Raw genomic sequence first — 27,715 nt, 5'->3', positions numbered from 1 at the left:
AGTATTTTTTTAACAAACACACAGAGTGGCTTTCATCAAAACCATCCACACCCACTCCACCTTCCCTAGGATGCAAGTGAAAGTTTGAACATTTTCAAAGAAAATAAATTATTTATTTATTGACTGCATAGAGCAACATTGTATCACAGCTTTTTTAGCTTATGCTTGATGGATGTTCGTATTTTTGGGGATCTTCGAAGCCTCACTCTTATGTCAATGAGGCTGCTATTGTGTAATGTTTCACAAGGTAACAAAATATTTTAAACACCATCATTGTGCTGAACTTCAGACCTTCCTTTACTGTAGAACACTAACATGGTTTGACCCTCATGGTTGTGGTGATGACAAGGTTATGCAGTGACATAATGTTTTAGAGTTAAGTTCCCAAAAGTGATTAGGTTCAGTTCAGAATGTTGGTTTCAAGAGGCCAAGCTCAGCCTTTTTAATTTGCAACATGGTGGACGCCAAGTGTCATTGGCCCTGTTTTGATACCATTTTTCTGTTGTGAAAGTTAAATAGTGTGAATGATGAGAAAGACAGAAAATAAAAGTGATTTGATCATGCAGGAAAGATGATACTTAATTTTAGGTGTGTCATAAAATGACAATTAATGTAAATGTTACTTAATATCTGTTTTATTAATGTGGATTGCTCCAGCATCCACTCCTGCATACGCTCTTCCATAGGCAAGTGTACAAAGTCCCAGTGGGTGCTGGTTGTAGCTACTGACACAGTGACCCAGTGGTGAGGATGTAGGTTACTCTGCCTCAGCACTCTGCTCTTATGCTGTCTGGAGCAGACTGACATACTGATGATGCCACTGACCTGATGCATCAGAGATCTGAATCTACAGGGAATTTCTTTGTTTTCATAAATTATAGGTGTGATACATGCCTAAAAGATGTTACCCCAAAATTGCTAAACTAAAATGATTTTCAAATGAAGCACATCACCTTTAAAAGATATATGGAAGTATAGACGGTTATGGAATACTGCAAATATACACTTATAAAAACAGCATAATAATAAGATCTTGTTTTATTTGCTGTGTCATATTTGTGATTTCAGGCCCTGCAGAAGTTAGCAAGTCAGTACCTCAAGAGAGACTGGCCTGGGATCAACCCTGATGATCAGAGAACAGACTACAGGTGTGTGTGTCTGTTTGTCATGTGTCTGTGTTTTAAGGGATTTTCCTTTTCATACACTGGGGTTAGAGTAAAAGTAGATAATCGGGCATTTTTTTGTTCTCGCTTAACTAGGAATGTGTACGCAGTGTGGAGGTCTTACTTAGAAGGTACAGTGCAGGTGAGCCAATCCAGGCTCAATGTGTGCGACAATTACAAGAGCAAAGTGTCAGAGCCTGCTAAAGCAGTTAGACTTTACAAGGAGCAGCAACTCAAAAAGGTGGGTGAATATGTGAGTCTCGATAAAAAGCTTTATTGGCTCCTTATCTACTTAAGTCATTTTGATGTGACAAACAATATGCATTTTTTTCTTCTTCACAGATCATAGATCAGTTGAGTTGCATTCAAGCAGAGCTGCAGGAGTCAGTGAAGGAGTTGGTCAAGGCCAAGAAAAAATACTACGACTGTGAGCAGGTTGCTCATGCTGTACGAGAGAAGGCTGACATAGAGGCCAAGTGAGTTAATCTCAGTTAATCTGTGCAGCCCTTTTAAACCAGAGGGATATTGGGATTTTTAGTTCCTGTGAATGTAGTTCCTAGAACTCTTTTAACTCCTACCTCAGAGCAGGGTCTTCTTCCTTAGCATAGGAACCCTTTGACCTAGGTGGTGGACCTTCGCCATGCCTACATCTCTCCTTAACCAGTCCTCCCAGTTCCTATGGCCACTGGTCAGTGTGAAGGCAAATGGAAAACTGGTTTTGAGTGAGGGTAGTTGGCAGAACTGTTTTAGACGTGGACAATTCCTAGAACTACCTCCCTATGAATACTTAGTGTGAAATGACGGTGGTGATTGTGAGTGAGTAAACAATGAAAATGGATCAGGTTCTAAACCGGCTTTAACAATAACGTCTGTCAGTCAGTGAGTATATTGGAACTGCAGACTGAGTGACATAATTATAAAACACACACACCCATCAGAAGTATTCAGTTAATGTAACACCAATAAATGCTTTGCTATTGGGATGCAGCAAAGCAGGCGTAAACCTGGCTTCTAGTATGTTCAAGGAATGTCCAAGGACACTTCACTGTATAGCAGAATGGAGACATTTTTTCTTTCTGGAATTCCAAGTAGTACTGGAAATAATCATCCAGTCAGTGCTTTGCTGCTCTCATTGTTTTCATTTAAAAGACTTTGAAAGGGCTGCATATGTACTTTATCTTAGTGGAAACAAATGCGGATATACTGTAAGTCGCCACAAGTGGGTAAAATAGGTGTAAAGACAGACATCTAGTGATGCACAAATCACAATCAATCTTAAATGCATGAGAATCAACGGAATCCACGCAAACATACGCACACAACTATCTATTCATCTGATTAGACTTGCATTTCTGATATCACTATCTATATAAATCACCTGATTTATATTACCTGATTCTGGCCAGATTTGATATCTTTTTCGGTCTGTTGTCAATGAGAGGCAAAACTGTAGAGTGGTGATAAAATGCCGGGGTACAAATAGTTTAAAATGTATTAAAAGCAGAATAGCTCAATTGTGAAGGACGGAATCAACGTAATGTCTTTCTTTTCTTTTTTCAGGTCTAAACTGGGTCTTTTTCAATCAAGAATTAGTTTACAAAAGGCAAGTGTAAAGGTGAGCCGCACGCTTTTAAGGATAACAAGACAACCATTAAACCAGTCAAAGGGAAACCCAGAAGGCTTTTTAAAACTCTTCACCAAAGCTGAGGTCCCTGAGGCTCTCCCATGTGATTTAATCCACTGTTGCATTTGTGTCGGTCTCACTTTCATTTCAGTTAAAAGCTAAAAGGAGTGACTGTAACTCTAAAGCGATGCAGGCGAGGAATGATTACTTGCTGACATTAGCTGCTGCCAATGCTCATCATGATCGGTACTATCATACAGATCTACTGCACTGCATACAGGTAATTACTTTAATGTGTATCTTGACAGATTAAAAATTATTTCATTGTTTCAGTTTCATACCAAGAAGGTTTTGACACTAGTTAACAGTGTGATGTCCGAAAGCCATTATCTTCATCCTCATATATTTTGTCTTCAGTTGGTAATAATCTTGTTAGTCACTGGTAGAAAGCAGAACCTCCCACAACACATGTACGCTGACACGAGCTTCTGTTGAAGTTTAGCCGAGTACATCACATCTGGAATGTTTGTTCTGATGCTCATCGTGCTCAGATGTGATCCTGATTTGGCTCGAAGAGGAGCAACACCCAGGCTCATGGGGTCTCCCAATGTTCTGGAACATTTGAATTTACTCAGAATTATGTCATGGTGTAAAGGATGCAATTTGATTCCCTTCTTTGCACTTTGTTTCTTTACTTTTTCCCACTTTGTGTCATCTTTTCGACGATCTTTCCGGTCTGCTTGTGTCTTTCTTCTTCTGCCTAACACTCACATACTTAGCCTCAGGCCAGTGTGAGCATAGATACTAAGAGGCTATGCTGAATAATTAATCTGTAGTTCCCTGCAACAGAAGGACAAGACTACAGGGAAATATGCATGTTCGCAATTATACATGTACACAAACATACAAAGAGAACGAGGGACATTGCTGTGGGGGAGCAATCTGCTCCTCTCCGTCTGCACATTTTTGATGGTTTTGGAGGTCTTCACCTGAAAGACACTCCTGTATCCAATATGTTTTTCTACACAAACAGAAAAATAACAGCTATTTGTTAAGTAGTAAATGCACAATTGGATCAGAAAAAGGTCCCTTTTATAGGGCTTTTTCCTTTATGGGGGTCACAAAAATGCATTTTAGACAAAGACATGTCTTCTTGAGGACGTTTCAGAGAGCATTGTTAAGACTGGACCCAAATGCATGACTCAGCTCTCAGATTTCATCAGAAAAATCACATCATATAATGAAAATAACTCTTCTGAACCCACCAAGGAAAGGTTCACTTAGCGCTTATACATTTTAACTCAGATGATCTGAACCTGAAACAGGGAACATACTTTCTTGAACTATGTCACCAGGGCGATCAACACAGCCTTCTCATGGTGGGGCCAACGACACCCTCACATTCAGACAAGCTCAATTTTGAGTAGCCAATTTGGATCTCACGCAAATTCTTATCTTTATATTATATCACACAAACTCCCCCTTGGGGGAACCTGAGGTAAGCAGTGCTGACCATTAAACCTGGTGGCCCCCATTTTTATGTCGATATAAAATGATGATAATGTTTACAAGTGGTTGGAGAACAGAGAATGATCCCTGGACTGATAGACACCAGCTGGACCTTGAGAATGTCCCTTAACCCCCAAATATGCCACCAGTTTTTCCCGGTGCACTGCTACCTAAGGGTTAGGTTAAAGTCAGATAATGAAATGCATCTATGTGTATTTCCAGTATATGTTGTATTTATACACAGCATAATATCTTATATTGTAACCTGTCTTATTAATCTAAACGTGCTTTACCCTAACTCAACTCTCGTGTTTATTAAACACTAGCTTTCATTAGCTTGGTTATGTCTGTTGTCTGGGTTAAATCAAATCAAAGAGATGCCACCTAGGAGGGGCTGAGTGAGATGCGGTGTTTTACAAAAATGAGGGGTAAGGACACTTGCAACTTGAAAGGCCTTTCAGATGTAGATTATCCTGCATGTGCTGGTCCCGTCTGCAGCTGCAGGATGAGAGCTGCTGTCCTTGACACCGCCACAAATGAAACGTTGGAGATCAAAGACTTCACAGCGCCCCCTGTTGGTGACATCCCAGTGTTGTTTTAAATGCTTCTGCTTCTGTGCTGATTGTTCAGATGACTCAAACTCGCGCGCGCACACATACAAACACACACAAACCAGGAACTTGTGGATAGGACTTTTCTGGAAGCTGACTCACTGCATTTTAACACTACCATAAATGGATGAAAGAAGAAGCGGAGGAAAGGAGGAGGAGGGGAGGAGGAAATGAGCACAGTGATGATTGAATATTTAGGAAGACGTCTACCAAAATACATCCTTCATTACATCATTTCGTTGTCCATTTACCATTGTTTTAGGCGGTGCTTTGTATTCTAAATTTGTGGATTTTATGTTTGTCTTTCTTAGCATGTTAGAATGAGACTTAAAAATACCCCCTGAAAAGTTTCATTTCTAGTTTAGATGGTTTATATTGTTGTTTTAAGTGTGCAGATTTCATTTTTAAACTTTAACCCTATAACTCAGTATTAACCATTTCAAATGCAATTGAACTGACATCAATCAACAGAGATGGTTTGAAAAACAAATGTAATTTTGAAAAGATGATATCAAAATTGAAGTGTGTTAGAGGTGAGGGATGTTCTTTGGAATAACTGTGGTGAGGGCACAAACTTGCATGAGCATCAGAACCATCATTCTCTTTTTGGTGAAAGCTGAAATCTTGTCAATGAAGAACACCAAACCATAAAACTCAGAGGTGCCAGTGTTACGCTACAGGGAAGTTTGCTGCAGGAGTGCTGCACTGAAGTAATAAAATAAGGGAAAAATAAACGTAGTATTATAATTGTGAAGTACATGTTTGCAAGTGTGGCAAAGGTAAATGTAAATTCCCAATGTGCGTTAACCTCCTTTGTCTCTTTTTCATGAAAAAATATTTTAATTGATGAATTTTCCAGTGTAACTCTTCTGTCCTCTCCGTCCTTGTCTCTGTCTCTGCTCAGGCCTTAGATGGCAGAATCTACGAGCATGTGAAAGACTATTTGGTAGCGCTCTGTCATACTGAGCTGGAGGCCTCTCAAGCAACACACAATACCTTCCAGTTCTTGTTGGACAAATCCACCAGAGTGAGTAAGATGTGATGAGGGTCACAAATCGGTTTCATTTACCAGAGAGTAAACTGAAGATTGTTATACGTATAAACTGATGTTGCTATTTATTTTAAGAAAAGACACATTTTTGGGTTTAAGACTATAGTGTTTACTCTAAATTCAGTATGGATGTCACTAAAGTGATGAGGAAGCAGAATGAATGCATAAATATTAAACATTCACCTGCTTCAAAGAAAATATACATCTGGGGTCAGCGTGAAGCTTTGAGACTGAAAATGGATTTTTCTGCCTTGAATTAATAATCCCTCATCTGCCTTCCCCTCAGATAATACAGGAGTTCAATCAGCAGTTGTTCATGCAGGAGAATCCTGTGTTCCACAAAGCACACGACTTCCAATTCCAACCCAGTGAATATGACATGGTGAGACACACAGTAGTACAAACATCCAGTCTTCTGCGTGTTAACAGACAATATTCGGCAACTGTAGGCTTCAATTTAACCAGTTTGGTGTTGGGCTTACACTCTTTGCCCATGAACCAGTTCCCCCAGCAGCAAGATTGCTCCATATTCCCATTATATGCTCATATTAACACATGAGTTCTCCACACCAAAATTGAATGAAGACTATAATGAAATTTACATTGTGGCTGAAGCCTTTAGCACATCAGAAGATGACTCACAGTTCATCTTTGTTTTTTAAGACTTTAGGGGATCCTGTATCAGCATCTGACCACTTCTATTAATGCTTGAGATCATTCGTTCTTTTCCAGCCTTTGGAAACTTTCTTTCATTACAATGAAATTGTCTGTCTAAATAATGTCAAATGAGTTTAAAAGAAGTATGAATCTAACATATTTGGTCTTGTAATTAGAAATTGGATGTCCACTGGGAGAGGTTCTTTGATGTCCTCATTTTTCTTTCATAATCTAGAAACTTTGTTGTGCAGTTGATCTCTTTTTTTTAACTGCTCTAAAATTAATTATGCTCATGCTGAGAGAATGTGCAGCAGTAGAATCATGATGCTTTACCTCTAGAGATTTTATGGTTTTAAAAAAAGAGATGTCTCCCGCTGGAACTTGGGCCTAATGCCTCTTGTGTCTGAGTCATTTCTCTTTCTCATCTTTCTTCACTGTTTTTCTCTGCCAAGCCCTCTTCCCTTCTCTGATCTTCCTCCTTTTCTCACTTCAATGGTGCTCTAACATTTCTTTAAACAACTCTTAACAACTCACTATTGCTTCATGGTGTTTTCCTTATCTGCTAACACTTTCCCTCAACTGTTCCCTTTAACCCCTTCCTTTTATGTGTGTGTGTGTATGTGTCTGTGTGTCTGTGTGTGTGTGTCTGTGTGCGTGCGTGTGTACGTGCGTGTGTGCGTGCATGCGTGTGTGCGTGTGTGTGCATGGTTGCTTTGCTATATTCATGTGTGCCAGACACTGAGCTCGGTGCAGCAGCTGGTGGACATCGAGCCGTCCCCTGTCAGTGCCATGAGAATGACCCTGGCACAGGTAGTGACAGTTCTTGCCAGCATTCCCATTTCAATTTCTGACCAGGAACCATCTTTAAAGAATGTCTGTCTTGTTAATGCTGACACACTATTATATGAACACGTGCCAATAAACTGTCGATATGGCGTCCAGATTGTTACAGGAAAGAGCAAACAAAATTTAACAAAGCTATTTTACCTCTGACTCAAGATGTGATGTAAAAAGTGCAGATGAGATCCATCCAACCTGTTTAGAGGAACAAGTTGAGCTGCAAAATCTCAGCAGAACTGCAATAAAGCATGATCAAAAACACAGTGACACACACAATCAGACGTCAGGTTCAATGTGGTGAAGCAGGTTGATTCATTGCCTCCTGTGCTGGATGCTCCACTTTTAATTGATGGTGTGTTATTGAGGATGGAACGTAATTTTTTTCTCATGAATGTTTTCTCATTTTTAGTATCATTGTTAGATTCATTATGATCCTGGTCCCAATAATTTGATACAGGTTTTAAAATTCAATTAGCCTGGTTTCCACAGCTCCCTTGTTATTCTTGTTTGAGTCTAATTAAATCTTCAATCTCATGGGCAATACTCTTCACTTCTGTACTTAACCAGATGTATGCCCTGGTTTTATCAAAGCAGCTCATTATTAAACGATATGTCTATGGAAATGAGCAGTTAAAACATCTGTTGGCATATGATGGGAAAAACACCAGTCACTCACACACAGGTCATTTAAATAATGCTGCTCAGCTGTTTTGACAGCAGTAATGTTTTTAACAGGAATATGAATATTCCCGGGTCGCACTACTGGTGTCAGAGACAACTGGTCTCCGTCACAAGCCTAAAAAGGTTTTATGTGCACTTATATGTAATGCATGTGTATTTACTTTTGGAGAGTTTTACATTCATATACTCCTGCCTTTTAAATGTATATTTTTTTATGTCCATCAGAGTCGTCAACTGGAGTCAGAGACAGGAACAACTGAGGAGCATAGTCTGAACAAGGAAGCGAGAAAGTGGGCAACGCGAGTGGCCAGAGAACACAAGAACATCATACATTACAAAAGAGTAAGATAGAAACACACCAACATGCTTAATCCTGTCAGTTTGGATTTAATTTACTAGCAGTTTTTAATCATATTTTAACATGGTTATTACATTGACAGTGTTTGGAGGAGTGTGACAGTCATGGCTTACCGCCCACGGAGCAGGGCAGTCTTGACCTGGAGCTGAAGATAGAAGACACCAAAGAAAACATGCGCAAGGCAGAGGTCAGTTTGTTTGTGATCCTATCACAGCTGAATACAGACAGCAAAAACAGGATATCCCACCAAATGCACCTCTAATCAAGCCTTCTCCTGAAGACGTCACTTATGTAGCTCTCTCTGCTGGTGTAGTTATCCCAAGCTCATATTAATATTACATGTTTGTTCTGATATTATAAAACAATCAACACCATTTAGGTGCAAAAATATGAACATTTTCCTTTCATGCTCTTTTTCTCCACCCTATTCTGTGTCTCTTCCTCACATTCTCTCCATTTTTGCTCCTCAGACAGCATTGGCTTAGTGTGAAAGATTTGTGCAGTTGGCACAAATGACTTCATTATAGAGCTCTTATTACAGACTTATGAATAAAGGGGAATAAAGGCAGACTGTAAGTCAGGGGTCACCAACCTTTTTGGAACCAAGAGCTACGTCATGGGTACCGAGTCGGGCTATCGCTTGACACACTCCTCTAAAATAACAAAGAGAGTGTGTGTGTGTGTGTGTGTGTGTGTGTGGGGGGGGGGTAACAGAAAAGATCAACATTCAACACTTTATTATTATTAATCTCAGCAATTGTTCAGATGATCACTTCTACATTTGATCAGAAAAAAAATCTCGAGTTTTCACCAGACCCTTTCAACCATAAGAAACTAAACCATTTTAACAATTCCTAAACTATGTTGAACCATGTTTTAAAAAGTTATGCAACATTTAAAAAAAATAACTTTCATATTGAATAAATCTTAACTGAACAAATCTACTGCAATTCTGCTCAAAATCTGTCACATTTTATAAACACACTTTTTAGCTCATGGGCCTTCTCTGACTGTAGAATGCTTCCTGGTGGGTAGTTAGCATTGTAGCTACGGACGGACGGACAGACAGACCGACCAAGTTGCAATGCAAACTTATTACTGATAGGTGGGAAGTATTAGTGTCTCTGCCACAGTGTGTGACTTTTTTGATTTGGCTACAAGTTCAGCAACGTGATAGCTAGCTTTAAGGGCTCTCTCATTTACATTTGTGGTTTTTACATTTGTGGTTTTTCTCATCAGCATTGCCGTGTATGCACGAAGGCAAACAAAATAGTCTGCATTCTTGTTCTGAAGTGAAGGATGCTTCGTTTGGAGATGCCGCTTAAGCTTACTTGGGACCATAGGTTGCTAGGCACATGCCACTGTCACCGCCCAGACCCATCACTAATCAAAGTAATTGGCTACCTTTTGCCACCTACTGATATGGAAGAGTATTACATGATTATTCTGCCAATTACTGGACAGCACAGACACTTGGCAACAGCACATTATTTGCGGCTTCATTTAAAAAAAACAAAAAAAAAAAAAAAAAAAACAAAGTTTTTTACACCAATTATGTGAGTACACACAGTAGTGTGCCATGGCACAGTGGTTGGAAAAACACTGCAGTAGTGGACCATGGGAGGTTGAGTTTAGCTGAAATGAGAGGTTCAGTTTAGCTGAATTTAAAATTGCAAGTTCACATTTTTGTGTCGATTAAAACAAACAGAACTAGTCCAATATCGTTATATGTACCTAGACTTGTTAAATAAATTAAAGCCATTTTTATTGATTATAAAATTATGTTATCTGATAAGTAAATCAAACATTGATTGCTTGTCAGAGGTAAATCTGTTGCATGCCTCTCTTGATTCTTATTTTACTTGAGAAATTGTTTAAACAGAACAGTTTTTTTTTAATTAAATGCATGCAGTTCCCCACTGAAATCAGATAATTCACCTCCTCTTTAGCATCCACAGGACTTCTTAGCTCGTGAGAGATGTGCTGAGATGTAAGGACGTCCTCCTGCTAACACGCTGTGAAAGCAGCTTTTAAAACGGCTCCACCAAAATGACTTCAATAATATTTTACAGTAAAATGTTGCAGATAAGCCCAATCAAAACAGACCTTGTGCTGTGTAAACATAGATGAGTCTGACACTTGATTTATTGTATGATATATTTTTAATATGCACAAACTGCAACTTGCAGCTGAGTTGAGTCCTTTAAGGTTTATTAAACTGTGGTACGAAAAATGTACATACCGGTACGTAAAATGTACCTTTTTATAGATTTCTACTAGTTTCAGGAGGATCTTGCATAGAACAGAACTTATGTCAGACAGTGAACACAAGATGTGTGTTGACTGGGCCCTAATTTAATGCTCTCTCTGCATTTTCTGGTGCTGTTAGTGGAACGGAGGCTCCTGAGAGTCTAAGATGTTTATTGATTAAAGAAGTCTTTCTTCTTGACAGTGTGTGTATGCTCACATATTACTGGGAGAAGCTGATGTGTTAATCAATGTCCAGTGTTCACAGACACAGGAAGGGAAAGATGTGTCGAACAGGAATATGTGTGATGTGACGTATTTAACCTTCTTTCTCCAAAAGATAGTAAAGTTGAAAGCTGAGGCCCGGTTGGATCTTCTACGTCAGGTGGGGGTCGCTGTGGATACCTGGCTGAAGAGCGCCATGAACCAGGTTTGGTGTTTTTGGTTATGACCATGTGTGTCCACATAACACCACTGCATATGTGCAGGTGTATGTGTGTGCCAGTTTCAAATGCTGCCTTAAAGCCCTTTCATTCTGTGCTTGTGCTGTAGGTGATGGAGGAGTTGGAGAATGAACGTTGGGCAAACTACACTGCCCAAGATCCTTCACTCTCGGTGAGAGCTGCCTCATATGGAAACAACAACCTTTGTCCAGATGCAGCAGATCTTAGATTGTATTGACAAAACTTTTATTGCATTTCCTATGCCAACCTTTCAATTAGTACTTACATACTTCACAAATAGGTAGACTAATATGTATTACTGTTTACTATAATATTCATATATAACTCATATATAACTATAACTCTCAATTCACTGAATGCAGAAAGATAGTTGATCTCAAGCCCTTCAAAAACTACCTTCTTACATCAAAAGCCCCAGAAGTTCATTTCCCAGTAAGCATATATAAGCACATAGTCATGCTGGAGTCTGGATGTGTGAATATGGAGGTAAAGTTTCCCTCTTCCTCTGCAGAAATGTGTTTTTTCCTTAAACCTTATTCTAAAAGAAATTCCTGGTTGAAGCAAGCAATCAAATGCTCATTTTCAATTTATGTTCTCTTTTGTTGTTTGAGTGTCACGTTATATACAGTCAGAGTCTGAGTCATGTGGCAACAGTTGCTATAACAACCAGCCACACTGGGGAGCTACTCTTTGTCATTGGAGACTGAAGTCTGCAGAAGCAGTAGTAGATTAAGCAGAGCTGAGAGTACAAAAGGCTCTCCATCGGAGCTCCATCAATAGTGATGCTCTTTGTCACACTTGGCCAGTTGGTCCCCTTGTTTCCAGTCTATACTGGAGCTAATGGTTCCATCTATAAATAAACACTTTAAATGTGTTTCACTTCAGCTCCAGTTTTAAGAGACATAAATATACACCCAAACTTAAAATAAATGTCCATTTATATATTTATTTATATTGTTTACCAGAGAGAGAATGAAGAGGGTCTGGGGCAGAGACACAGAGGCAAAGATGCCGTCAAGGGAGTAAACCAGTGCTTCTCAATTATTTTCTGTTACGCCCCCCCAGGAAGAAGAAAACATTTTGCGCCCCCCCCCCCCCCCCCCGGCCGTGACTATAATTACTATCATTTGTCTATGAAATTGTTATAAGTACACCTCTGCATAACATTGTATCCTTATTATATTAAAGAAAACAAAAAAAGAAAGAAATATAAACCAAAGCGGGATGATTGTTGCCAATATTCGGCACGTTTTTGCCGAAAAAACTCAAGCGGCTGATCAGCGTGCCTGGGGTGTAATGTCTTTAAGTGACGCCTTCATTTATTTGGCTCCATGCTGTCCTGCCAACATTTTTAGACACAGGAAACACACCGGTCTTTCCTCGTCTCCCACCGTAGTCGCAGTGAAGCCAAGCGCTATAAATGCTTCGTCATATTTCCTCGTCTTAGCTTTCGGGAGACTTTCGTATGTCTCATTATCTCCGTCTCTCTCCGCCTTTCTTTTCATCACTGTTAAGTATTTTTGGTGGTTTGTTCACTGCGCTTCCTATCTCTTGCTCTGTGGTGTGTGCGCGCGGGATGTGCAATTACACTTTATTCTAGTACGGCAAAAAAAAAAAAAAAAACATGTTCTCCGGGGTCACACGCGCCCCCCCTGGCATCGCACCGCGCCCCCCCAGGGGGGCGCGCCCCACTATTTGAGAAGCGCTGGAGTAAACAGACTCGGATAAACACTGTAATGCCAAACTTTCTATGTTTTCTTTGTCAAAACACACAATGAGTTTTATGGGCTTTATTTTGTGCATGTGTAGCCCTCTGAATTTGTGAATAAAAGAGTAAATAGGTATTGTACAATAGAGACTCTCAAAACAAGCATGCAGCCACTATTAAGTAGAAAGTGATATATTATTGTCCTTTTCTGTCACACTGCAGCAAAGTGGAAGCTTACTGATGGGATTTAGGCTTTTGGTACAATAACTTGAGGTAGTTGGATGATATCATCAACTTTTATGAGTATTTCAGGTTTTGGCCTTTTGTTCCCACCTCCAGGTGTTTTTTCTTTTTTTCTTGTAAGGCAACCTGGGAGTTCAGCTTAAATACAAAACACAGTCCTGCGGTAGTCTGTCAACAGAAATCTGATGACTCGACACAATGACACCGCTCACTTCCACCCCCACCATTGTTATAGCTTGCTGAACTTATTGGTTGTGGACCGTTCTGCTAGGTAGATCACATAACCTTCATATGAGCAGGTCACAACAAGAAGGTGGGGGGGGGGGGTATCGTATGTAATGCTCGTCACTCCACACTTGACTCCAAACGCTGTAGTTTCCACTCTGAGGACAGGAGTCATTTTCTAAGACCGAAAGAAAAGGTAAGTGCTGTTGTTCTAGATGAGCAGGAAAAGGTGAGAGATAAGCTGGTGAACAAACAAGGCTAAAGGGTAAACCAGTTTATGAGGGTTTTTTTAATTTCATGTGATCATTTATTTTAAAGGGCACAGTTGACTTGGAAGAAGGAGAAGAATGTGAGGAGAATATGGAAGTCTTTGATGATAGCAGCTCGAGTCCTTCTGGAACACTCAGAAACTACCCACTAACCTGCAAAGTCCTGTACTCGTACAAGGTGCAAACCCACACTGAGCTCAGACAAAGAGTCATCTCAGGGTTTAGCCACAACAGACAATCATGAGTTCAGCCTTGTCTGTCTTTGTCCTGCAGGCCTCTCAGCCAGATGAGTTAACTATTGATGAGCAGGAGATGCTGGAGGTCATCGAGGATGGAGACATGGAGGACTGGGTCAAGGTGCACAAACACACATAGATGTGTGTTGTGTTTATCTCATCTTAAATCTTTGGTTAAACGCCGTCTTTCCCGTTTGTTTCAGGCTCGCAATAAGACAGGACAGGTGGGCTATGTGCCGGAAAAATACCTCCAGTTTCCCACCTCCAACAGTCTGCTCAGCATGCTCCAGTCTCTGGCAACGCTTGATGCTCGTTCACACACGTCATCCAACTCAACAGAGCCTGAGCTGCACTCCAACTGCATTAACGGTGACACAAACAGTGAGTGCATAGTGCTGAATTATTATTGGATGTGACTAAAAAAAGATTTCATAAGTGACAAAGATGCAAAACTCCTCACTTTAGTGTAGCCTGTCCAGTCAGGAAGATCCAATGATTGTGCATCAATTTCACCTCCAGATAGAAGAAAAAGCAATACTGGGACAGATCTTATCAAGGGATGGTTGTGTGCCCACAGATGTTGGGTAGTTTTGTATTTTACTGACGAACCAGTAGCAACATGAGGTGGTAGCTCAGCTAATGGAGGTCACATCCATTCATGCCATGGCTGCAGAGTAAGCTGTGTGTCCCAGTACACCAGACTGGGAGAGCAAAACATCGTTACCATGATCATACTGTATATTAACCAGGAGGAGCTGTCACAGTCACATCCAGTCATTGTTGCACGAGGGGTAACGCTTTGCAAAAGTAACGCGTTCGAGTAATAGATTACCTTTGGCAGTAACTTGCGTGACACTGCTCATGAGTCATTTGATTTATTCGTTTTTCTTTTTTTGCAGCGATATATGTGCGAGCACTTTATGACTATGAGGGCCAAGCAGACGAGGAGCTGTCCTTCTCCGAGGGAGCCGTGATTCGCCTCCTCAGCCGAGACACTCAGACAGATGATGGATTCTGGGAGGGGGAGCTGAATGGAAAAGTGGGGGTCTTTCCTTCTGTACTGGTAGAAGATCTGATGGAGAATGGAGAGAGCAGCGGAGCAGGAACAGGGGAAATCCAGGTTGGTTAATGCTTAAAGATACAGTGAGACCAGATGTGCAGACCCTTTCATCAGGACCTTTATAATACTATAAATTAAAAATTTGAGTTCTTTCTGGGGTAAGTTGATGACAGAATACTAGAATTTTGTCAATTTTGCCATAGAACAGCAACAATTAAAAACCATCCCAACTACCCTGCACATATGAAGGCAGACAAATCGAGTCGTGTTGGGTCGTAAACATTCCCAAACCCGTCAAGTCTTCTCAGCATTCCAGATTTCCTTCATTCTGTCTTATCTGCTGTATCGCTTCCTTCTCCACTTCTGTCTGCTGTCCAGTACCTTTATCAGCACTACAGAGCTGCTCTGGTTCTGCACAACTCTGATCTTCTAAAAAATGCTGTCATTAAAGAGGTTTTATCTCTAGTCCAAAATGCCTGGTTCCACCAGGAAGGATGCAGCCCCTCCTTTTCCAGGACCCTGCAGACAAAACACGCAGTGCAACTGCTGCGAGGATATCGCAGCCAGACCCATTAAAGGATACTGGCTCTGTAGCAACACTGGTAGCACGACAGAAGCACTTAACTTTGAAAAGCAACACACAGAAATGTTGAAAAATCATGTAAAGAAATATAAACAGGCAAATTCTTTTAGTCTTAAATCATTGTTTTATAAAAAATTAAACAGACAGAAAAAATTAAGATTCTTGGGAATGTTGTATATTGATCCCATAAAGTAACTTTTTTTTGTTGAACTTCAGTTGTGTTCATCCTCTCATCTGTGACTAACTGGATCTTTGGTGAGCTGATGGTGTTGAATTTGACATGTGTCTGGGCTCATCTTTTCTAGATCTCCCCTTCTCTGAAATTGTCATCTGCTTTGCTGCCTCTTCCACTATATGACCAACCACCCATTAGTCCTTTCACCAGCCCAGAGACGTGCACCCCGCCCCCCCTCCCACGGTCACCCTCCGCCACGCTCAATGGGGAGCACAAGCCTCTGACACATAGCCTGTCCCACAAGGGACCTCTGTCCTCCCACAGTAAGCAACACACACATAACAGGACAGGACAGGATGGATGGATGAATGAATGAATGAATGAATGAATTGGTCTGCCTCTCTCTCTTTCTCTCTCTTTTTCTTTCTCTATCTCTCTCTTCTTCCCTCTCTAGATCAAAGTTCTGCCAAGAGTGCTGTGTCTCCAGGATTTCCTCAGCCTCTGAGATTCACCCCAGAAGGAGCCCAAAATAAGCTGCGACCTGTTAGTATCCACCCTACAGTTGCACAATGCTTGTTGAGCAGATACGTTGTTCATGCAGTCTCCCCCCATTATCCCTCACTTTTGTGGATTGTAAATTAGGTTTCCACTTAGGACCAAATGTTGATGAAGTGTCCATCGTTGTTTGTCTTTTTTCTTGAATGGCTTCTTGTTCTGTGCAGGTGCGAGCAGCCCCCCCCCCACCAAAACAGCACCCCAGAAGACAGCAGGAGAAGAGTGACAAGCCAGAGGAGGTGGAGATCACACTTGTGTGACCCTGGCAACAACAAAATAACCGTAAACTGCTGCCACAAGTGGCTGACAGCCTGGTGAGAACTGATGTGCTCTAAGCTGAAGTCAGCCTGACCAAACAAAACCTCCTCTGACGCCTCGGCCTGTCTGCCTGCTCTCTCGTCCAAAGGAGGGGACGGCGGCAGGTGTTGGGACAGAGACAGAGCATTTATCATCTTTTCTTCACATGGGCATCCTGTAGTAGGTGCCCCCTTCCCTACCTGAACTTTCCACCGTATTTTCCATTCTTGCCTTAAAATCTGACTTCTTTGGGCAGCAAACATGAGCACACTGAAGAAGAGGAAGAGGAGGACAATGTCCTGCCAGAAAGTGGCACGTTTTGTTTTTATGTTTGTGGATTTTCTTTTTAGATAGTGAGTTATTCACTCCCACATCTGACAGATTAAATTCAGGCTTTGAAGAGACACCAAAAATTGGGAAAGAAAAATGGTTGAAGCTTGTTTGTTTTAACATTTAATCATTTATCTGGTTTCCAAATTGGCCTTGAACCAGCAGCATAATCACTAGTGTGATATAAATTGATACAAAAGAAAAAAGACGACACATTTATTGGCCCTAAAAATTGAGCTTTGGCTGCAGCGTGAAGTGTTTGGTGTGTTTATCCACCATTTTGTTCAAGCAGGCTGGAATATGAGATAAATGATTAAAGTGGAAGAGTAACAGCTCAAAGTTAAACTACTTTTAATGTGATACCATAGAAGTTCTACTGTTGGTGTTGTTTTAAAATACTATTCATATCTAAACAGTGGCTGGGGTTTGACATTAGAGGGCACACGTTTTGGCTGCCTTATGGCTTCATTGCTAAACAATTTCAGTAGAACTTGAAGAACTTCACCGACATCCTCAACTTCAGAGTGAAACTTGGTAACAGAGGTGATTTAGATGCAGTTGGTGTTTAGATAAGATGTTTGGTGTACGGGCGGTCGTGTCCTTAACTTGTATACTCCTTATCATCATACGTATTCAATGTGTATTAGTACAGTACATTACTGTTGTAATAGGAATGTTATGCACAGTGTTTCATATGCTAACTCAACTGAATGGAAAAAACATAGTGGAAGTTTTAATCTACATTTTATCCTGCAAGGGCATTGTAAATAAAGGAAGGAGGTGAGGAAGAGAAGGAAAGAATGAGAGAAGATGATGGTAACAGGAGGCTGGATCCTCTCTTCTCTTTATTTTCTCCCATCATTCCTTTCATTCTCCCTCTAACGTGTGTTCTGTCCATGAGCGTTGGAAACAATGGAATCTGCTTCTATTATACACCATTATAGTAACACGGTTAATGGGGTTAGGGTTAGTTGTAGGGTTAACCCTAACCCCGTAGTGCTTTAGCTGTTGTACGAGGGCAGAAGAACTATTATTTTTCCAGTTTTGGTATTTTTTCTTGCATCTGCCTCGTCATATGTTTATTGACAGCTAAAGAGACAGCTATGCTAAATGGACAGAACTATTAGACAACATTGAAGTGGCGCAAAGTACAAATCGTATGTTTTCTTTTACTAAAGGAAATGAACCTTTTATACCCCACAAGCCTTTAAAATCCCTTGCCTAAATGGCAGCGTAGCACTTTTATTTATTTATGTTCCCTCGGACGTAGCAGTACCTTAACACAGCAGCAGAATGGACTTATTATTGTCATCCACTCTTCAAAAGAGATGGGAAAAGGTATATTTAAAATAAAAGACATTTTGAATAACAAAATGGAGAGAATGCTTTTTTAAAATTTGGGTCATGTGACCCACCTGACTGTTTATGCTGTCAAATGAGAGCAAATGAGTGTTAATGTAAAGATGTGCCCAGCTCCTATACTATAGTTGCTATTGAAAAGGGTAGAAATATGACATGTTTAGTGCAGGCAAGTAATAAAAAATGGGATGTTTATGTGGGTATTTTGGATTTTGTGTGTAAAAAGTGTTCCAAATTTTAAAAACAACAATAATACAATGGATTTATATGGCATATATATAAACGGATATTTATGACTGCGTTGCCTTCTTTTTATGTTTTTATAATTGCATTGCAATTTCCAGTACTGAACAGATGAGTAGATATTAATAGTGGGTTCTGTGGCATTGGGGTGCATCTTATGGTCTGCCCTAATAAACCACCCATCAGCTGATCCTAGTCCTTCACAATGTGATGCAAACAGACAACAAATAAGGGTGAGAGGATATTCTTTTTGAGTTTCAGATGCAATCCCCCCCCCCCCCCCCCCCCCCCACACACACACACACACACAAACACAGGTTCCTGTTTAATGGTTTATAATGGTTTACTGCTGCATCCAACCATTATCCTTCACACATAATCTGTTAAACATCCAAGAGAGAAAAAAAGAGCTCTTCCAGAAACTTTAGTTTAAAATCTAGTGGAGCAACTAACCTTTGTCTTCACCGACTGTGACGATGAGATCAGATGCAATCAAATCTTTCTTCGTATTATAACTGGCTGTATAAAAAAATTTGTATTAATTGTGTACAAATGTTAATAAAAAAATTAAATTCCTTCTCTGACTTAATTTTGTGTTATTCATGTGTGTGCGTTCATGTGCGTGTGTGTGTCCACGTAGATGTTTCAACACCAGAAGTGGGTGTGTTCCTGAAAGCACACTTTAAACACACAGAGCAGCATTTCCTGAGCAGAGCAACAGTGAAGTCGCCGTGCTTCTCTAATTTCTAATTTGTCATGAACCCTGGAGGAAAATCTGTCTTCAGATCCTCATGTGTGAAAATCTACCTGTGCTCTAATCCAGAAGGTAGGTAAGAGCTTTTTTACCTACTTTATCCCAGATTTGTGCTGTTAACGCAGTTGTTTATGCTCATGTTTGCAGACAGTGTGATGGAGCGCAGAGGTCTCAGAGAGAGAGTGTTTCCAAAACTAAGAGAATACTGTCAACATACGCTGGGACTGGATGTCAGGGTGAGCACGTGCTGAGAACAATAGCTGTTGCTGTTGCTGCTGCTGCTGCTGCTTCTGGTGGGAAGGTCAAACCTTCTGATGTCTTTTCACGTTCCCACAGTTGAAACAACCTTTTTTGGTCCACACAGCTCATTACAAATTTGAGGTGAACTTACATTATGAGATTTCTCACAAGTAACCTTTATTTTTACCCAAAACTAAGTAGAAAAGACCAAAGAAACAAACCCAGATGTGCTTAACTCGGGTGCACAAGATGATCAAGAACCATTACCCACACAGACATACAAGCTGAGGAAGAGAAGGGAGGATGGGAATGTGAGCTGTCAGCTTCTGAATGAACCTCAAATACAAGAGAGAAACAGGGGAAATAGTTTTTGCTTGTTTTTACGTAGAACCAAAATTTGCATTTTATTTGGAACAAGTCACAAATGCATCCTGGTGCCATATGAACTTGAAAAGCTAGAGGTTTGCGGTATTTAAGTAATAAATGGAGGCCTAAGAGGGGGAAGGAAAATGATCACGGTACATAGCTGCACTGATCCAACTGAGACCAGCTAAAAAAGTCCTCTTTGAATCTTGTGCAGCCAACTCTGAGTTCACTCACACGTTTCCCTTCAGACTTTTGCCGTCACAGCTCCAACTAATTAAATTTGACCATTAAACGCAGCGGCAGTAACTTGACTCCATCATGACTCCACCACTGTGCCGTCTCTTTCCAGCATGTGGACAAAGGTTTAAAAAACCATCACGTCTTTGATGTGGCACCTGCTCAGTTGTTCTTCATCTCACTTCCTTTTCATAAACAGGTCGTCAGTCAATTTTGTTATGATTATGTTACCATCAACCTGTATGTTTGTAGGTGATCGACCCCTTTGAGTCCAGCGATCCTAGCCGCTGGCCGGATGAAGACACCAGACAGCAAATCATAAATGAATGCAGAGAGAGCTCCGCAGGACCTTTTATACTGGTAAATACATAGATCATCTTGATTATTGAATGTTCCTCACAGGGGCACCACAGTAATCAATTAAGTCATTGTTCCCCAAAACTATCTTCTATGCTAACAATGATGCATAAGCTTTCATAAAACATCTATGCAAGTACCGGTATATACATTAATGCTTATGTTATATGACTGTTATACTATTGAAACTAAAATTTGAGAAGAATTTGAAAGTTCACAAGCTGGTTAAAAATCAGTGCCACTTCATAAAAAGACAACTTACTCAGCAGAGTCAGCTTCTCTGATTATCTTGAGGTAGATGACCTGCTAATCACTTTCAGGTTGTTATGCTGATCTGAAGGCTGGTGAAGGGTTAGAAAGAAACAGAAAAAACGCAAGTGTTGTTTTAGCTGGAGGAGTCAAGTCTGTCAGGAGCTGTGGCGGTTGGATGAGAATCGAATTATGGTTTTGCTACAGCGTCACTCTTACCTGCTGTCCTCTTTGTGACCACACGGTGGCTGTGCAGGCTCTTCTAGGACACCAGTATGGCGCAGCCAGTCTGCCAACACAGGTGGAAGTGTCCCAGTACCAGCTGTTGTTGCATGAGGGACAAAAAGCCGGCATCAGCACCCGGGAGGTGGAACGAATCTACCAAAGGGATGAAAATTCCATCCCCGTTTCCTACTGTCTTACATCTCCATTCAGACGCACCTCTGGGCTACAGGTCTATCACTTTGGTCTTTTTCTGTTTCACAACTAATGGTTTCTTTGTGTTTTTTCCAATTTCAAATGTCTCAATTAAACATTATTGACAGTGAAGTATTCTTAATTTATTACAGCTGGAGAAGGAGGTCATGCTGAAGGCCAAGGAAGGTGAGCCACTCAAGGTGTTTCAGACTTCTGCCAGTCTCTGTGTCAACAAAGGCCTCATGACAGCAGAGACAGCATCGCGTTACTACCGATCAGGTGATAGATGTGACCCAGATGTGTGCCTTTTATTTTCCCACTGAAGAGAAACTGGGATTTTCTGCTCTCCTCCTCTAGTTGTGGATGCAGATCTGCGATTTGCACTGCAACGCCATCTGAAAGGTGACATCACCGGACGCTGTGTGGTCTACATCCACAACATCATCAACACAAACAGGCAGAGACCAAAAACACAGATAAACTCAGAAACTATATCACCTTCAGAGGTAACACACCTTTTTATCATTTGCACTTATTACATAAAAGGTCCTTAACTTATAAATCACTTTGTGTAGAGTGTTTATAATGTGTACAGGAAGTTAAATGGATCCTGTTTGCATGCATCACCCCATGATTTAGTGACTTTAAGATGTAAAAGTAATTTCATAGGACATTTTACTGCATCATTTCTCTTTTTTTCTGTGCTTTCAGGACCTCAGCGATGGCCCACTGTTATTTCAGCTTTGTGATAAGTTCCTTCCCGCTCTCATTAATTCCTCACAGATCTTGGTGTACACCACCACCACCACCACAGAGTGTGACCATCACCATGGTTCCACAACAGCCAGGAGGAAAGGCTATGTGGAAGCACTGTGCCAGCAGGTGCATCAAGATCTTGTGGAGTTGATTAAAAGAGCAAACATCTTCAAAAGTGGGAATAATGTGCATGTATGTGATGCACTGGCCAGAGAAGGCGCCGAGCAAGAAGACGTTTGTGGCATCCTCTCAAAATTTTATGATGTTGTTCACCCAGAAGAAGAGAAGGTCAGTTGTTTAAAATAATTCTTTGTTTAAATGGGTAAAGTTAATTGTTGTTTTTTCTCCCCATTATTATTATAATATAATGACTTCAGGAACATCCAGAAAAAGTTAAATACTCAAGTTAAAAATATGAGTAGGTATTGCAGGTTACTGAACATGTTTTCTTTCAATTGTGTTTAAGGTCAGACACTATGTTGAGCAAAACGAACATCAGCTTCCTCTAGTGGTGACAGGTGGTCCCTGCACAGGAAAAGCGGTTCTGCTGGCGCACTGTGCTCGACAGGTTGGTGAAGTCCTTCACTTAAGGCAGCGCTTCTCAAATAGTGGGGCGCGCCCCCCTGGGGGGGCGCGGTGCGATGCCAGGGGGGCGCGTGTGACCCCGGAGAACATGTTTTTTTTTTTTTTTTTGCCGTACTAGAATAAAGTGTAATTGCACATCCCGCGCGCACACACCACAGAGCAAGAGATAGGAAGTGCAGTGAACAAACCACCAAAAATACTTAACAGTGATGAAAAAAAGGCGGAGAGAGACGGAGATAATGAGACATACGAAAGTCTCCCGAAAGCTAAGACGAGGAAATATGACGAAGCATTTATAGCGCTTGGCTTCACTGCGACTACGGTGGGAGACGAGGAAAGACCGGTGTGTTTCCTGTGTCTAAAAATGTTGGCAGGACAGCATGGAGCCAAATAAATGAAGGCGTCACTTAAAGACATTACACCCCAGTCACGCTGATCAGCCGCTTGAGTTTTTTCGGCAAAAACGTGCCGAATATTGGCAACAATCATCCCGCTTTGGTCTATATTTCTTTCTTTTTTTGTTTTCTTTAATATTAATAAGGATACAATGTTATGCAGAGGTGTACTTATAACAATTTCATAGACAAATGATACTAATTATAGTCACGGCCGGGGGGGGCGCAAAATGTTTTCTTCTTCCGGGGGGGGCGTAACAGAAAATAATTGAGAAGCACTGACTTAAGGTGACATGATGTGACACTCCAACAGGAATGCATGTCTCTGTCCCTCCACAGATCAAGTCTTGGCTACCAGACAGTGACCCTGTGGTGCTCCCTTATTTTTGCCAAATGGCAAGCAGCTTCCCAACCAAGGAGCTGTTATTGAGTCTTTGTCAGCAAATTTCCTCCAGATACCATCAAAATACATCTTTAAAGAAAAACCTTGACAATCAAGACAGTCACAGCTGTACAAAGCCTCGGGAGGAAGAGGCCACGTTTAGTTTCACCTCTGATACTGGTCTTCACTGTGAGCTCTCCAACACAGACACAACGTCTGGCTGTTGGAAAAATTTCAACTCAGAACCATTTGGCCTCACTGAACTTCAGAAACAGTTTTCTTCTCTCCTCTCTTTCCTGCCAACTGCCAAACAGCCCCTGTTTCTAATCCTCGATGGCTTGGATCACATTGAGAACCACTTTGGGTATCAGCTCATCAGGAGTTTGCCTTCTCCTCTTCCTCCTAATGTCAAAGTTATCCTCTCGATCTCCTCCAGTCGCAAAAAAATCCTGCAAGCCCTCAGCTCACAGCATCCTCAGGACAGTCTATTCGAGGTCAATAAGGAGTCGGGGTACGTGTCTATTACACTCGGTATGGCAAACAGGGAGCAGTGTCTAAAGATGCTGGCGTCACTCCTAAGCAGTTCTGGGAGGAAGGTGACGTCTGGACAGCAGGCCCTGGTGAACCAGGCACTGACCTCCTGCTCTTTGGCTCTTTACGTTCGACTCCTGCACCTACATATTTCACTGTGGCACTCTGGTAGGACCTGAAGCACATTTGCAAATTTGTCTGAAAGGCTGAAAATGTTGAAAGTGTGTTTATAACTGTGCAGCTCGTTAAAGTAACCTGAATCTGTCTGCAGTACAAAACAAATCAAGAACATCAGCACCAAAACAAAGTTGAGCTATAATTCCTTTCTTTTTTTCTTTTAATGTTGCCAACAGATTCTGATGTGAAAGAGTCATGTCTTCCCAACGGGGTCCATTCATCCATTTCTACACTGTTGGATCACCTGGAGCAGAAACACGGTTCTGCTATGGTGAGCCGTGCTGTCTCTTACCTCACCCTCTCCAGAACCGGGCTCACTGAGGCTGAACTTGCTGACCTGCTCTCTTGTGATGACAAAGTTCTGTTCCTCTACCTTCGACAGGGAGAGAAGCCTCCCTCCTTGATGAAGGTCCCACAAATTGATGTGGAGACACTTCTTCTGGATTTGAGGAGGTTTCTTATTGGAAGGACAGTTGCAGGGGTGCGAGTTTTGTCCTGGGCGAGTCGTCATTTCAAGCTGGTAATAACTAAGAGGTATTTATTCTCTCTAGAGTTGAGAAAGGAGATTCATTCCTCAATGGCCGAGTATTTTAGTAGCCGATGGTCTGAAGGAAATGCTAAACCTCTTCTTAACAGCCAGAAATTTTTACCAAGTGATGAGAACGCGCAAACAACAGTTTACATGGACAGACAGACACCCAGTCAGCCAATTTACTTCCCCGATTCTTCCAAAGAACACAGTCTAATGAATATGAGAAAGGTGTTAGAATTGCCGCATCACTTGCAAGAAAGTGAAAGATGGGAGCAGATGGAGTGTGAGGTCTTAATGTCTTTTAGGTTTCATCAGGCGATGATTCAAGCAGGACTCTTGGGAGATCTGGTAGCGATGTTGGAGTCTGAAGAGGGGCCATCCCACTCCCCTTTGTTCAGACAAAGAGCATTCCTAACAGGCATAGTGAAGTCTTGTGCTTGCTTCCTGCAGAGCTCACCCCTTCAGCTGCCCACAGTGATGGAGACAAACCTACTCCCTTATCTGGAGGTCTTTCCTGCTTTAAAGAGTTACATCAATGACATCCAGCAATACAGGAGGACAAGGGAAAGAATAGTCAGAGTAGCACTCTGCCCTGCTCCTTCCTCTGTTCCATCCATTCGATGTTTGAAACTTAATAGTGGAAATGGCAACATTTGTGTGGCAGAAGTTGCTGTGACAGAGTGTGGTGTTGTAGCACATATCTTGGATGATGGCACGGCCTGGTTTTGGACTGGTCCTGGTTACAATGTAGCCAAACTCTCACTGACCTCTGAGCAACAGCAGCTTCAGTTTACCGGAGTAAAAAGCAGTGCACAGTTCTTCCTACTTTCCACTTTGTGCACCAGGCTTTTTTTCTGGAATGTGAAGGGATCAGAGACATTTGTACCACTTCAGGTCCCTCTCACATCAAACCGGCAAGCACCAACCAAAGTTGAGGGGTTTGTTGCATGTCAGAAAAAGCTATTTACCTGGAGGAAAAACCAAAGCTTGGTGAGCATGTTTGACATCTCCGATGAAACTGCGATGCATTTTCAGTGTCAGAAATGTGTGACCTGTTCCGTTTGCTCTTCTGATGGCTCTCGTTTGTGCTGTGGGCAAGAGGAAGGCATCGTCTCCTTATTTGACACTGGCACGGGGAGTGTCCTCGCTACTTGGTCAAACTCAAATCACAAAGCAATTTTGTGGATGAACCTCTCAAAAGAGAAGTGGGAACTAGCATGTGGCGACAGGACAGGAAAAATAGCTGTGTGGGAGGTAGCAGCCAAAACACATCCACCCAGATTAATCAAGCAAAGCTTCTGTGGGGATGAATTTGATGTCCTCAATACCGATTCCTCTGATGACCCCCTCATGTTGTTACTGTGCCAATCTCATCAGGTTTCATTGTGGGATATGTGTAACTGGGAGCTGCGGGATCAGTTCTCAGCACCACAAGACAAGCTCTTCACTCATGCCATGTTCTCCCGGAATGGTGAGCTTATCTTAGCTCTGTTAGAAGCATGTTCCTTCATCCCGGTGTGGAAAGTTGAGACAGGAGAGTGTGTTCTCTCTCTGAAGGTAACCAGGCAGCCACATATGCTCCTGAAAACTGCCTCAGATGTCATGTGTGTTGACCTCGACGCCCACCTGACAGTGTGGGACTCTGCTTCAATAGAGGCTGCAGGCACGGCTCCAAAAATGGGACACGGTGTGAAAGAAGTGGTGGTTGAACCAACAGGTGAGCACTTCTACACCACTGATGGGTCAGAGACTGTGTGGAGATGGCAGTTTGAAACTGGGCTTCCACAAGCTCACTTCCTACATGAAAACCCTGTGCAAAAGGTGCGCCTTTCCCCAGATAGCGTCCACCTTGTGACGCTCTCAGTAGGTGATCTCTATGTCTGGAAGACTGAAACAGGTCAGAACATAGTGCGCGTGGCTGGCAGTAGAGCAACAGATGTCCTTATTACTCCAAAAGGTAATGTTGGCGTGAGCATCGGTGAACATTTATCTCAGGTGTGGAAGCTAACGCAAGGGAGCATCGTGTGCAGCATACACCTGCACCTATCTGATGCTCAGGTGTCACCTGAAAGTACGTTCCTCATTGGCCGTCACCGGGGAGACCTGTTAGCTGCCAGTCTGTGGTCAGGCTCCATCAGCAAACGTTTTACCTCTGTGATGAGCTGTGATCTTGTGGTTGCTTTCCACACGCTCTCCAAGCACCCTGACATTGTGTTGGTGATGGTGGAGTCAGGGGCCATTTTTACCTGGAATATTGTAGAGGAGACAGTTTGCAGACACTTTCAGCTGCCTTACCCGTTTCACTGTGAGCCGCGAGACTTCCGGATGACCTCTGATGGGAGCTATGCTCTGCTGTCTATGGAAAATGAAGCCATTACTATCTTGGATCTATCTCGGTTGGTAATCTTCTCACTCAAAACTGAGGGGCCTGTCGTGAAACTGTGTTTTGACAAAAGCGAAAGCTACATAACCTATATATCAACCCTGTCCATGCAGGAAAAAACCTGCATCTGTTCACTAGATCCACAGCTGCTCCTCACGGTTGTACGACTCCTAGATGGTGAAAGAATGGCGAGTGTGCGTCTGTGTAAACGGCCTCTGAGCCTGCACGTGTGCGAGCGCCACTGTGTCTTTGTGGGCTTTGAGGATGGATCTGTTGGTGTTTATTGTATTTCAGATGCAAAGGTCAGCAGGGGGATGTCAGTGGCCAGAGAGGAGCTGTCTGGTCAGTTGGAGAAGAGGCTCTTAGACAGATGGTTGCCGCTCTCAACCCCTAATGTCACATGGCTTTAGGATGAATCAGCACTAGTTTAAGTTTAAAATGTTCTTTTGTTTTGTGTACGTGAACAGACTTATGATTTATGTCATCCTGAGAAATGCTGTCTGATCACATCTCTCCCTGGACACTGGAGTTTCCTTCTGTTTCATTTACTTTGAACGTGATGATTGTTTCTGTTTCTTTTTGCTGTGATGTGAAACAAAAAGAGAGGCAAAGGTCAGATCAATGAGCATTTTGATCTGCTGCATTGGATTTAATTATCTTCTGCACTTATTTCTTTGTATAAGATTTGGGAGGTATTCTATATACATACTATTTGAATTACCAGGTTGATTAAATATTTTTATAAGAATTACTGCCTTACAAGATCACTAAACCATAAAAACGAGCTATTGTAACACAACTGTATATTTCTCTTTGTTGTAAGATTTGCCAAAGAAAATTAAAAATGTACATGAATGTAAGAAGGA

The 27,715-nt window shown here is 41.7% G+C and overlaps 2 protein-coding genes across 15 annotated transcripts in view; both read left to right on the top strand.

Moving 5' to 3' along the window:
• The window catches only part of LOC130535602 (F-BAR and double SH3 domains protein 2-like), a 27,968-nt gene extending 8,903 nt beyond the window's left edge, over positions 1 to 19,065 (top strand). For 3 of the 6 annotated variants that reach the window (XM_057050747.1, XM_057050743.1, XM_057050745.1), the window contains 19 exons: positions 1,069 to 1,148; positions 1,260 to 1,404; positions 1,506 to 1,639; positions 2,724 to 2,778; positions 2,939 to 3,067; positions 5,812 to 5,934; positions 6,245 to 6,340; positions 7,351 to 7,425; positions 8,362 to 8,478; positions 8,577 to 8,681; positions 11,082 to 11,171; positions 11,294 to 11,356; positions 13,700 to 13,828; positions 13,924 to 14,007; positions 14,090 to 14,267; positions 14,786 to 15,006; positions 15,835 to 16,027; positions 16,159 to 16,247; positions 16,427 to 19,065. In XM_057050747.1, coding sequence (XP_056906727.1) covers positions 1,069 to 1,148; positions 1,260 to 1,404; positions 1,506 to 1,639; positions 2,724 to 2,778; positions 2,939 to 3,067; positions 5,812 to 5,934; positions 6,245 to 6,340; positions 7,351 to 7,425; positions 8,362 to 8,478; positions 8,577 to 8,681; positions 11,082 to 11,171; positions 11,294 to 11,356; positions 13,700 to 13,828; positions 13,924 to 14,007; positions 14,090 to 14,267; positions 14,786 to 15,006; positions 15,835 to 16,027; positions 16,159 to 16,247; positions 16,427 to 16,519 — 2,199 coding nt within the window. In that variant the 3' untranslated portion in view covers positions 16,520 to 19,065. The remainder of the gene's footprint in view (positions 1 to 1,068; positions 1,149 to 1,259; positions 1,405 to 1,505; positions 1,640 to 2,723; positions 2,779 to 2,938; positions 3,068 to 5,811; positions 5,935 to 6,244; positions 6,341 to 7,350; positions 7,426 to 8,361; positions 8,479 to 8,576; positions 8,682 to 11,081; positions 11,172 to 11,293; positions 11,357 to 13,699; positions 13,829 to 13,923; positions 14,008 to 14,089; positions 14,268 to 14,785; positions 15,007 to 15,834; positions 16,028 to 16,158; positions 16,248 to 16,426) is intronic. The other 3 variants (XM_057050744.1, XM_057050746.1, XM_057050748.1) reach the window with 3 other exon arrangements.
• LOC130535599 (NACHT and WD repeat domain-containing protein 2-like) lies at positions 16,434 to 27,715 on the top strand. 9 transcript variants are annotated; one of them, XR_008953178.1, is made up of 13 exons: positions 16,434 to 16,573; positions 19,129 to 19,314; positions 19,390 to 19,478; positions 20,338 to 20,445; positions 20,948 to 21,145; positions 21,261 to 21,387; positions 21,466 to 21,614; positions 21,820 to 22,152; positions 22,331 to 22,432; positions 23,184 to 23,925; positions 24,111 to 25,937; positions 26,024 to 26,183; positions 27,144 to 27,280. XR_008953178.1 is itself a non-coding variant. In XM_057050736.1 (13 exons), the coding sequence occupies exons 2-13, from the start codon at positions 19,245 to 19,247 to the stop codon at positions 27,257 to 27,259; spliced, it is 3,606 nt and encodes a 1,201-aa protein (XP_056906716.1). In that variant the 5' UTR covers positions 16,434 to 16,573; positions 19,129 to 19,244; the 3' UTR covers positions 27,260 to 27,715. The 9 variants fall into 9 exon arrangements, 8 of the variants coding, with proteins under 8 accessions (XP_056906716.1, XP_056906713.1, XP_056906714.1 ...); XM_057050736.1 differs by having other exon boundaries at positions 24,111 to 24,468; positions 25,844 to 25,937; positions 26,024 to 27,715; XM_057050733.1 differs by having other exon boundaries at positions 24,111 to 24,205; positions 24,317 to 27,715.

Source organism: Takifugu flavidus, chromosome 12 (genome assembly GCF_003711565.1).
Source record: "Takifugu flavidus isolate HTHZ2018 chromosome 12, ASM371156v2, whole genome shotgun sequence".
NCBI classification, from domain to species: Eukaryota; Metazoa; Chordata; class Actinopteri; order Tetraodontiformes; family Tetraodontidae; genus Takifugu; species Takifugu flavidus.
Note: the sequence above shows the minus strand (reverse complement) of the source record. Positions and strands in the feature narration are given on the sequence as shown.

What these genes read in the sequence shown, in the direction of transcription:
- LOC130535599 (XM_057050729.1), top strand. Translation starts at nt 19,245, where the DNA reads ATGAACCCTGGAGGAAAATCTGTCTTCAGATCCTCATGTGTGAAAATC. An exon ending in AAACTATATCACCTTCAGAG is followed by an intron (nt 21,615 to 21,819) that starts GTAACACACCTT and finishes CTGTGCTTTCAG; the next exon opens with GACCTCAGCGATGGCCCACT. An exon ending in TGGCGCACTGTGCTCGACAG is followed by an intron (nt 22,433 to 23,183) that starts GTTGGTGAAGTC and finishes GTCCCTCCACAG; the next exon opens with ATCAAGTCTTGGCTACCAGA.